At 42.6% G+C, this 12,248-nt stretch overlaps 1 protein-coding gene across 4 annotated transcripts in view; it reads right to left on the bottom strand.

Moving 5' to 3' along the window:
* The window catches only part of LOC108606618 (amyloid-beta-like protein), a 38,073-nt gene that overhangs the window by 12,512 nt on the left and 13,313 nt on the right, over positions 1 to 12,248 (bottom strand). For all 4 annotated transcript variants that reach the window (XM_017996899.1, XM_017996893.2, XM_017996900.2 and 1 more), the window contains exon 3: positions 744 to 914. In XM_017996899.1, coding sequence (XP_017852388.1) covers positions 744 to 914 — 171 coding nt within the window. The remainder of the gene's footprint in view (positions 1 to 743; positions 915 to 12,248) is intronic.

The raw sequence follows: 12,248 nt of genomic DNA, 5'->3' as shown, positions 1-12,248 counted from the left end.
ATATATTTATTATTAGCATATATAAAATGCTATTTGATTTGCATGAAATGCTTGATAGCTTTTAAGTTGAAATTGCCAAAAGAAGCAGCAGCAGCAGCAGCAGCAGAAATTGAATAAAAGTTACCCCAATGGAGTGCATGCCAATCTATAATAACACTGGCTGACTATACGTATGCTTAATATGAATTACGCTGCCTTCCCTTTTATGCATTATTCTTTCTCTTGTCTGCAACGCGCTCATATGCTAAGAGCAAAATGCGAAAATTAATGGAAAATTAATTAAGTGTCGTTTAATGTTGTCTCAATGTAAACGCTTTCAACGCTGCGCAAATTAAATTGTTGATGCCGCATGCTCTCGAGCCCTCAAACGTAGGATGGCTGCTGCTGCTGTCGCTACTGTTGGCTGTCGGCTGTTGCCTCTTTTGATTTATTGCCTTTCATGTTGCTGCATTTTGAGTGGCAGATTGTATGTGGCCCCACCCCCCCCACCAGCGCCTGTGGCTAGCCACTTGAACGTTAGCCAGGCCATAAAATTACATTTCGCATTTGCGCACTTTTTATTTTTATTTCATGCACATGCACTCACTCATATGCAGTGAGGTAAATGCAAATAGCAATTTTCATGGGGCTTCAATTCAATCAGCAGCAGCAGCAGCATTTTATGAATCCAGCCAATGCAGCAACTTGCAACTTTCTTAGCCAACACAAGCGAAAGCAAAAGCAAACCTCACCACATCACTTACCTTCTTGCAGTAATCAAGCAAATCCATTTTATCACGCAAACATGTGGCGCCCGATGTCTTCTTGGCCAGGTCCGTTACCCAGCGTCCCTCCTCCGACAGATATTGCGGCTGATAGGTTTGCCCAGCCTCACATAGAACGGCGATCTGTGGCTCCCAGCGCGGCGAGGCGGCCTGCAAAAAAAAAATACAACAAATTTTTGTTATACGCATTGAGTAAATTTGCTTAAGCTATGCGCTGTTTGTGTGTGTGTCTGTGTGTGTGTGTGTGTGTGTGTGTGTATTTTAAATTGAATTTAAATACACCTGAGTGTTTTCAAATATTCAGGTCACGTATGCATTGTGTATTTGTAGCAGCCACTGATGTATATGCAAACTAATTGCCAAAAAAGCAATGCAGAGTTTTATATTTTTCGCTAGGCACTTGAAATATTTTGCTATAGTTAGCAATATGCTTAGTGGAATAACAAATGTGAGCGTTGTGCCACATTGTGCGTATGCGTGATATGCCTAGACATTTTGGCAATGAGCACATTAATCATACGCCACATTGTGCGGCAATATCAAACGGGGTGTGTCTGAGTGATAAAAAATGATGCCACATAGAGCAGAGCAAGAGAGAGAGAGACAGAGAGACAGAGAGAGAGAGAGAGAGAGATCAGCAGGCGTCACATGTGAACAGCAAGACAACTGAACTCATTAGGCTTTGCTGCGTGTGCGTGTATGTGTGTGTGCGACATCAGCTAAACCTCAACAATGTCTTAAATGCTTCATTACAGCTGCCACTGGCAGCAGCAGCAGCAGCAGCAGCAGCAGCAGCAGCAGCAGCGGCGGTGGCAGGGGCGTGGCTATGAAATGAAACATCACAGCACTGTAGTGAGTTGTGTTATGCATAGACAAGCAGCTGCAGACATGATTTGAATTGATGGATTGATTATGGATGCCGACACTACACATCACAAGATACAGTTAGTCGGCTATAGCGCAGGCCTTAGCACAGATTTAAAGCTGCTGAGCGCAGCTTGATAGCCATGGCAATCAGTTGAAACCTTTTTTCTTTTGCTTTGCACTGCTGTCAAAGCCAAAGCAACAAAGCACTTTTAAAAGCCATGCATATGTGTGCGTGCATATGCTTGTGTGTCTCTGTGTGTGTGTGCAATTTCCATTAGTTGCTGAGGCATTGTTTGACAACAGACTGATAAGCTGCAGCTCATGTTTTTGCAAAAACAAAAATAGAGAAAACTGAAATGCATACAAGTTAACATAGCATATGTGTGTGTGTGTATTGGTGTATGTGCTATTCAATCTATTCATTCGACTGGGCGGGCAACATGCTGATGATTCATTCATTTATTCAATGTTAACTGAATAGGCGTTAGCCCAAATGCTTTCAGCTTCAATACAAAATATAAAACAAATACTGAACTGAGCGGCCTTTGTTTGGCATTTAGGTTGCCAGGCAATAAGTGCGAGCCACTCCAGGAGCGAGCTTACTCCAGGATCTATGATTTCATTATGTTTCATTCTGCATTTTTGCTTTGATTTTGCTCACTTTCCGTCTCTGTTTTCTGTTGCTGTCTGTGCCCTTTGCTATGCAAAACTTTATTATCAAAATGCATTTGACGAAACTAAGTTGGTTGCATATAAACTACATTAAAGCAGCCTTCCGTCTTGTGTGCCCTGGCTAATAAATATAATAATGCCGTTATGCCCTGCAGCGCGACTTTGGCTGCAAAAATGTTTTCGTCTGAGTCTTCATTCAAGTAAGCGTAGAGGGTCTGACGCTCTGGCTGCCAAGTTAAGCTTGTCAGCTAGCCCAGCTATACCAATTGCCATTATTCATGCGCTCTTGTCTACGTCTCTATACGTGTGTGCGTGTGTGTGTCTGTGTGTGCGCTCAACTATTTCAAAAGTAATTAAGTTGGCAAGCAGGCGGCTATGTTGTCGTTGCGCCTTGCGCTTGACGACGCTGACGTGGCAACATTTTTCCAGGCAATCTAATAATTCACACACACACACACACACAAAGTCATACACTATATGTTATATATAGCTTATAGCATAACAGGCACGGCTGCATTGTTCATTGTTGTTGTTGTTGTTGTTGTTGCTGTTGCTTGTTTGCATGTGGCAAAAATTTTGACTATGCTGACAACAGCAGCAGCAGCAATTGTTGCTGCTACTTAATAATGTGGCTGCCTGGGCAACGGCAGTGACAAACAATACGCCAACATACACACACACACACACACACATACACAATTTTATTTATAACTAATGTAGCCTAAGCCTTATAGTTACACATGTTGGCAATCAGTTTGATATTGTGGCTGGCCGTAGCTAAATCGATATATAATTTGTAGTTAGACACTGTTGCGCTGCAATTGACATTTGTTCAGCAGCAATGAGACAAGCAGCAGCAGCAGCAGCAGCAGCAGGATTAGCTCAAAGTAAATGCAATGGCTTTCAGTCAACGGAAGTGAGTTGGCAACAAATTTGCTGTTGCTGTTGCTGTTGCCTGGCAGCAGCTGCAGCTGGCAAACAGCAAACGTGCCAGGCGACATTTCAAATCGAAATTAAACAGCCAGTGCATACACACGCAGGCAGTGCAGCGCAGCGGAAGCGGAAACGGATGTTGCTACGAGCAGCAAAGCTGCTGCTGTTGGGGCTGCTGCTGTTGGCTGAAAAGAAAAACAGCAAATGCAACACCAATTGGAATTGGAATTGCCAAAACGTTCTGGGGGCCCCTCTCAATATGCATGCTACATTCCAACCACGCCCATTAGCAGACAGGTAGATGCTAATCAAAGCGCATGTTACATGTTTGCTGCCCCAGCAGCTCCCAACATTGTAATCAAGCACAAGCAGTCAGCGGTCGGTCAGTGGGCAATTGTAGGCGTGTCAGCTGCAGTCAATGCCACAGCTTACAACACTGTTGCTGTTGCTGTTGCTGTTGCTGGCACGGTTCAGGTGACACACTGACAAGGTGACAAGCCTGTTGTCGAGCAGCTGGCAAAATTGTTGCGGCGGCCAGCAGCAGCATTGAAAGACAGCAACAGAAGCAGCAGCAGCTGGCGACGACAACAGACTCAACATGTTTGTGGCGTTTTCTTGATTAAAAGCTTGAAATCAATTACTGCACAAAATTCTTCAAAATTCTGTGTGAACTGGCAGAGACTTTAAGCATTTCGCTTGCTAATTGCCAGGCCAACATCAATTTATACAAAATGCCAAAAGTTTGCAATTGATAGCAATCAATTTACAACATTATATACACATTATATAAATATATGTATATAAATGAATTTAAGAAAAATACACCGCAGGCTGCATAAAAATGTGCAAAGAGCATGACACAAGCAAAGCGAAAGAGTGGGGTGGGTGTAGCTACTTATAATGCGACAGTGGCAACGGCCAAGCGCACACAATTATGTTAATGTTTACTCGACCGTAATTAACTCAAATTTATGATATTTTAATTTCGTCTCAGCGGCACCAGGCGTGGCGCATAACTAAGGTGGCCGAAAAAGAAGAAAACAAAGCGCAGAACTGTAGAGGACAGCACAGGACAGTTGAAGCGCCAAAGCAAAGCGCACAAAGCAGCAGCAGCAGCAGCATCAACGCAAAAGAAAAACAAAAGAAATTGCTTTATAATAACACACGTAATAAGTTTTTCTTGCTGCTCGCTCTCGCTCTTGCTCTGCCACAAACAAATACAATTTTAATGCGAGCGCGTTAAGTAAAATGAAAAGAAAAGAAAATGCTGGAAATTTATTGTTTGCCAAAGTCGCGCTGGAAGATGCGCCCGCAAAACAAATGTAAGTAAGCAACAATATTAACAACAACAACAACATAGCTACAGTGAAAACTTGTTAACTAGCTGTTGTCGGCTGCAGCTGCTGGCTGCGAAGCTTCACTGTACTTATGCAAATTATGCTGTACATGCTAAATGCGAACGGGCATGAAATGAAAATAACACGTAGCCAAAATGCAAGACAAATAGTGAAAAATGGCCGTCGAGCAAGCGAGTCCAGCTCAAAGGTGCTCAAGAGAGTGTGGGGTGGGGTTGGGCTTGGGGTTGGGGTGACGAGGGGCTGACTTGGACTAAGTGGCGTGTCGCGTTGGCGTTTTGCTTAAATGTAAGTCAAAGTTGAATGTTTTGGCCACTCAATTTGAAATTCACACACACAAACCCACACACACACGCACACACATACAGCTAATCACAATAAGACTTGCTTACACATACATGCGTATACAGCCACGCTGTCACATTGACTATTATTTATGACTTTTCTACGTTTTTTGTGCAGTTTTTTTTTTTTTTTTCATTTTTGTTGTATTTTCTTTTTAGCTTTTGCGCATTTCTTATAGCGGCTCAATTTCAAGTGTCAAAGCAGCGCTGTGTATGTGTGTGTGTGTGTGTGTGTGTGCTTGTTGTTGAGATGACTCAGCTTAGCATACACACACAGCTACACACACAGCTTGCAATTTGGAAGGGCATTTTGGCATAAAATTTGTGACGTTTTGTCTGCTTTCATTTGCAGTGTACGCAAGCTGAAACCGAAGTCAGCCACACACACACGTACATGCATGTGTGTAGCTGTGTGTGTTTGCAAATACTTGCGCTCTTAGCTACGCTTTGAGCTACAAAGCAGTTGAAAAAAGCAGTAACTGAGCAAAAAGGCAACTCGAAACTCGAAACTTCTTGGGCAAAAGTTTTTGTGCCGTAGCATTCCTTATCATGTGTCATGCAGGTAACTCATACAAGTGATTGCTTTGAGACACACACACACAAACACATATATATGCAGCATTACATACAAACAAAACCAACACACACGCAGTCATTTTGAAATTAATTTTGTGAGAAGTGCCTGCAAGTATGCAGCAACATTTTTATTTGGCAACTTTGCTATGCATACACACACACACACACACACACATAGACATACACATACACATGTGTACGCTTGCCTTGAGCATGTGTGCGCCATACTTCTAATTGATGTTGCAAAAAGCAGTTTTAATTACATTTGCTCGCATTGCCGTTGCAACAGCAACAGCCACAGCAGCAACATCGCTGCTTTCTATCTAACTGTACATCAGTGAGGTATGAGTTATGCATACACAGACAGGCTGTAACCTGATTTAAATGTTTCTCATAAGCTGCCGCCAGCAACACAGCCACATGACTTAATATTGCTGCTGCGTATGTTGTGCAGTTTATTTGGCATCGATGCGATGCGCTGCGCTGCGCTGCGCTGTGATGCGCTGCGCTGTGATGCGATTTGATCCCATTCCAATTACACTTTCAACATTCGTTGCATTTGCTGTGCACTTCTAATTGATTTTGCCTAGCGCCCGCCTTCAGCAGCTGCTCAATTATCCAACTTTGCTGCAAATCAAATTACCCTAAACTCAGTTTGCCTTTCTGCCCTTTTTTTATTTTAGTGCTTCAAAATGTCCAACGATTAGGCCAGCAGAGCGCTGCTGCGGCACGAGCACGTAGCTTTGTGTTTTTTTTTTGCTCTGTTATTTTTGTCAATTTGGCGCAGGTCACAGCATCAAATTGCTTTTGCTGCTTTTTTTTTGAGCTAATTGAGTGTAGCATGCGCATGGCTGGGGCAAAATTTGAAATTGTCATGTGCGTTTAATGGCTGTGAAGACACTGCTAATGATGCTGCTGCTGCTGCTGCTGCTCAGCGTGAAAAGCAAATGGCCGAGTAGGCAGCAATAATGAGTTATCGATTGGCAATCCAAATTGCACACAAATGTTACAACAACAAGCGGCGTTAAATTAAGCATAAACAGTTGAAAGCTGCCAAAAAATAAATTAAAGTTAAAATTAAACTGAATGAGCAAAGTAATTAACAAAATTACGCAACGCGAATGCTTCGCATGCGTTTTGGGTTTTAAAGTTATGGATGTGGTAGGCAAGGCCAACATGTATTAGTGTGTGTGTGGCCCTAAAATGCAACGCATTAAAATGCTGGCCAAAAACAAAATTTTAAGCTGCCCACAAATTGTTGGGGCTTAAGTGCAAAACAAAAACAAAAGCGCTGCCATTATAAATATGATTAATTTTACGAGCTCACAACTAAAGCACCAAAGTGCTTGCCTGTATTATCTATATACACACTCTATATACTTTTGTGTGTGTGTGTGTGTGTGTCTATGAGCTGCCTTTGAATTACAATTCAGCTGGCATTTTATTCAGCAAAAACAATTTGTTTTGCAATAAGAACGTCAAGCTGATTTAATATTTAAATATAAGTGTGCTATGCATTTGCATTTGTGTTCGTTTGTTGTTTGTTGAGTCGAGTCGAGTACAGTTGGCCACAAAACGCATGATGAGGCAGCATTGGCAGCTGAAAAGTTTACACAGCCAAACACAATGCAGTGTGGATTATTATGAAAACTAAGCGACAGTTGGTTGTTGGCCTGCCCAGCTGCATGGCTATGTATATGAAAGTTTGCTGTTGCCAGCTTTTGGGCGTTGTGCGCCCATGACGAGGCATTGCAATTCAATTAAGTGTAAAAACTAATTAAGTAACATTCAGTGCTGTGTGTGGATGGAGTCGGTTTTCGTTTTTTTTTTTTATGTTGCAAAAACCTTTTAGTCAGCTCATGGGCGGCCACGCCTACAACATACATACATATGGCATGTGTGTGTGTGTGTGAGTGTTGCATACTTTTTGGCAAAAACTTTGGCTTGCGTCAAAAACAAATTGAAACCGGAAGCAGCCACACGCTGTAGCATAAACAGTGCGAATGAGCAAGCACTAGCGAGAAAGAGAGAGAGAGAGAGAGAGAGAGAGAGAGAGCGAGCGTTTTTGAGCATGCTCGTGCGTGTTCCAAGATGGCGACTTTGACAACACTTGAGCGCTCGACAGGCAGGCAACAAAAACTTTTGCCCTGACAGCGACTAATTCTCATTCTGTTGATGCACGCAACCTCGTCATCCACCCACAATCAGGCAGCAAGCTCCATTACCACAGCCCACAACGTTTTCACATTTTGCGCATTGGCAAAGCTTCTACTTCTTAACGCTTACCGCTTACAACGGTGCGCTTCACTCCAGCTCCAGCTCCAGCTTCGTTGGCATTGCCATTGCTGTTTTCATTTTAATCGCAAGCGTAAGCCAAATGAAAAGCTTTTTCAATTTATATTCTCACTTTTTGCCTTACCTTGGCAGCAGTGTTGGCTGCAAACCTTTGATGCTTAATCATTTGCCAAGCCAAGTTGCGTAGCGCAAGCCAACCGCTTAATATCCTGTCTATATACACACACACACACAATATATAAAGTATACGTATTTGTAAAGTAAAAAGTATGCGAGTGCTTTGCATAATTTATTGTGTGCACAATATTAAAGCTGCCTGTGTGTGTGTGTGTGTGGGTTGTGCAGCTATTGAAAGACTATTGAAGTGATTGGGGCTTAGCTCAAGCTGCAGATTTGCACAAGAGTGCCATAACTGTAAGCTTAAGCCTGGCGATAAGTATAAGCTGGCCTCAGGCCACACACAGCAAAAGAAGCGAAAGAGAGACAGAGTGAGAGAGAGAGAGAGTAAGAGCGAGTAGCACTCAACGACTAATTGCATTGCTGCTGCACAGAGTCAAAGCTAAGGTTAAGCCAACGATAATTGCCAACAGCTGGCAATTGTAGCTTTGATAAACGGCGATTTTACACTCATTACAAAACTAGTTACACACACACACACACACACACACACACACGCATACATAGCTAAGCACTAGTATTGACTTGCGTTGCTCGTTTCGTTGCGCTTCGTTTTGCTTGCAATGTTCATTAAGTCAGCTTTGGCTTTAGCTAAAGCTTCAGCTTCAGCTTTTGCACTCTCTCTGTTGTCTCTGCTACCTTTTGTAACTTTGTAGCGACTTAGCTTTGCTTTGCTTTAGTGCTTGTTATGCGCTGCGCTCTGCGTTTTTCTCATTATCTCTGTAAAATGAAGTCAATGAATTACACACACACACATACACATCAACAGTCTGCGTGTGTGTGTGTGTGTGCATAAATTACAAACAGACGCAGCGCATGCAAAAGTCTGCACTGAACTCGACGCGACGCAACTCAACTCGACACATGTGGCGTATGCGCAATTTGGCCAAGGTGTTGAGCAGCAAGTACGCGAGCGAGTGTGAGCGTATTAGCAAGTAAGTGCAATTTAAACTTTTTTGCTGCTGCCTGCTTGCGAAGACAGTTGAGCTTGCAAAATGTTGTTGAGGCGCCACAAACGCCACAAAAAACGTAGCAACAACTTCTGCCCATTGAACTTTGTGGCTGTGTATCGAATTAAACTGACTGACAGGGAAAGAGTTACAGTTCAGCTGTGTGTGTGTGTGTGTCACACTTAACTAAGTGCAGCACAGTGAAGCAAAACTAATTTAATTGCAAATGGTAAAAAACCTAGCTGCATAAATAATAAGCAAACATTTAAAAAATGTTGTTGACATTTTTGTAGCTGCAAATTGAAGTTTATTTACATATGCGCTCACCCATACACACACATATATATGTTAATGGGTCGCCCTGTTGGGGGTTGAAGCACTCTGCTGGCAAAGTAAAAGTCTTAAGACCCAAACACACACATGCACAGTGGGACTTAAAATGATGATGATGAAGTGCAATTATTTGAGACAGAGTTGAGTCTTCGGCAACGGCAACGGGCAAGCAAATGAACTTTAATTAAATTCTTTATACTTAAGTGTGTATAGTGTGTGTGTACGCTAGACCGCACAATAATTTTATCTATGTTGCTGCTGTTGCTGCTGCTGCTGTTGCTGCTGCTGTTGCTGCCATTAAAAAATTGCGTCTTGCTCTGCCAAATGCTTGGCATACCAAAGCGACATGCCAACGCTCTTAATGAACTGACCACGCTAACAAATTGTGTAAATAGTAGAAAATGCACACACACACACACACAAATGTAGCAGTGTTAAAAAGTTAGTAGCACAGCTGCTAGCAGCCATATTAATTAATATGGCAATGTCTGTTAGGCAGTCAGCAATTCATTATCTACCCCCAGTGAGCGCAGCAACTTGCTTCGATTACAACAGCAGCAGCGCATTTAACTAAATGAAACTGGGGCTGCTGCTTGGCTGCTGCTGCTTGGCTGCTTTATGAACTCTAAGCTGTGAACTTTTGCACCTTTTTGCTGCAAATGCAAGTTTCGTAGTTTTGAGTGCGTTTTTGCACAAAAGCCTCACTAAACTTTGCAGTTTAAAGTTTTCGCTTACTTCACACGCTTATATACACACATATATATATATATATATATATATATATATATATATATGTATACGTCTTGTGCTGCTGTCCAGCCATTGCTCATTATGCGCAACAGCACAGCAACAATAGTTACAAAACTTGCAGTTCAGATAAAAACGCACACAAAATATAAAAAATAAATTCGAAGCGCAAGAAATGCAAAAGTTTTTAGTTTGCAGTGCGCATGTGTTTCATTTATATTTCTTACATGCATTTTAAGCGCTTTAGCGGCAGCCCAGCAACAAAGTGTAAGGTGCTTCAAAATTAGCACAATTAAGTTTAATTGACATAATTTTTAGTGACGCCAGCGACCAACATCATCAACATCACACGCTGTCGCTCGCTATTGTTGCTGTAAGCACATTAACAAGTTCGCATAATGCTGCGCACGCTTTAACTACAGTTGGACACTTGAATGGCAGCCAATTACAAAGTGTATGCAACTTGATGTTGCAACTACAATGGCTGCTGCTACAATAAAGATATGGAAGTCCCTAAGCTGCTTAGCGGTAATGCTCTTTCTCTGATATCAATGCGTAGGCACAATAAATTGCGTATACGCCTTGCTTACTATTCAGCTGCACAATAGTTGGCATGGCAACAGCTAAAGAGCGTTGCGCTATGAATTTCTAAATTTTGAATTCTACTCTAACTTTATCGATAAACAAGCGCCGCACTTCATTTGCCCCCACATTGCTGTCTAACTGTCTAAGGCACTACTATGCTGTCCGCTTAGGGTTGACAGCCTCTTGCTCTTGTTTTGTTTTGTTGTGTTTGCTGTAGCTTCATTCATTAGACATCTTGAAATGGCTTTGTTGTGACTTTGTCTGCTTAGCGGCGCTGCCTGTAAAGTCTGCATTGCCTGCAAATACACCAAAAAACACACACACACACACAGTCACACACATACAGACGCAGTTTGAAGCAGGCAACAACCCCATGGTCGAGACAAATGCCCCAAACCCAAGCGTAATTTCCTTTCTCTGATGTCGCGTTATTTTATGCTTTCTTTTCTGCTGCTCATTTCATGAATGCTTTAAGCAGCAGCAGCATCTGCGGGGGCACGTGGGTGGGTGTTGCTGTGGGCGTAGATTGGTTAGCTCTTTTACCAGGCCGTAGGAAGTTTACTTTGTCGCAGTGTCATTTATTTTGGCATTTTTGTCGCTGACGTCTGCCTTGTTGCTGTTACTGCTGCTGCTGTTGCTGTTGCTGTTGCTGCTTTTGTCATCATCATCATAATCGTTAGTTTTGTCTTTCTTTCGCACTCACTGCGTCTGTGCTACTCGAATAAGCCCAACGCGTTCACCCAAAGTTGCTGCTACGTCAGTTCGTCTGTCTGTCTGTCAGTGGCACTCTGCTGCTGCTCAACTGTATTTGTGTGCGTGTGTGTGTGTGTGTGTGTGTGCGTTTTTATGACTCTTATCTGCTTTGTTATTTCACAAGCATGCCCCCAGTAACTTCCCATTCCAGTTGCTGCTGCTGCTGCTCATCAGCCCCATTGCCTTGCCACATATCCATGGCACCCCAAGCTGCTGCTGCTGTTGTCATATATATTTTTCAATTTTTTTTACATTGCATATATTTTCAAGGCGCAATTTTTTGTGTCAATAAAATAAAATCGATAACTGCCTTGCCGCAGCAGCAGCAACAATGTTGTTGTTGTTGGTGTTGTTGTTGTTGTTTTAGTGTTGCTGTTGCTGTTGTTCAACAACTCTGTGCCACATACGTAAATTCCAATTGCGGCAATGCCTGTGACTGACAGTCGCTTCAACTGTGACTAACAGGTGTGTGTATTTGCATTTGTGTGCGTGTGTGTGTGTGTGTGTGTCTTTGAGTTGTGGTTGCAACAACATTTGAAATTTCAACACAGCCCCCAACTGCCGCAGCTTGACTAACAAATTGCTTAAATTTACTAATTAAGACAACGAGCGCAATTTACAACAGCAACATTTAACTCACAGCAACAGCAGCAGCAGCAGCAGCAACCGTAAAACTTGTGTGCAAATTAAGCGCACATAAAAGTTAATTTTGCAGCGTATTTAAAATAAACAACAGCAGCACAACCAGAACGCAAACCCCACGTAACAAAGTTATACAATAACCCAGCAGCAGAATATTGAGCGTTGAGTTTGCGTTGCGCCACGCAACTGTCAACGTGAATGCCAGCGGCACCCACACACACACACACACACGCACACCAGCGCGTGTTGCAGTCG

The sequence above is a fragment of the Drosophila busckii genome, chromosome X (genome assembly GCF_011750605.1).
Source record: "Drosophila busckii strain San Diego stock center, stock number 13000-0081.31 chromosome X, ASM1175060v1, whole genome shotgun sequence".
NCBI lineage: Eukaryota > Metazoa > Arthropoda > Insecta > Diptera > Drosophilidae > Drosophila > Drosophila busckii.
This window is presented reverse-complemented; position numbering and strand designations above follow the sequence as displayed.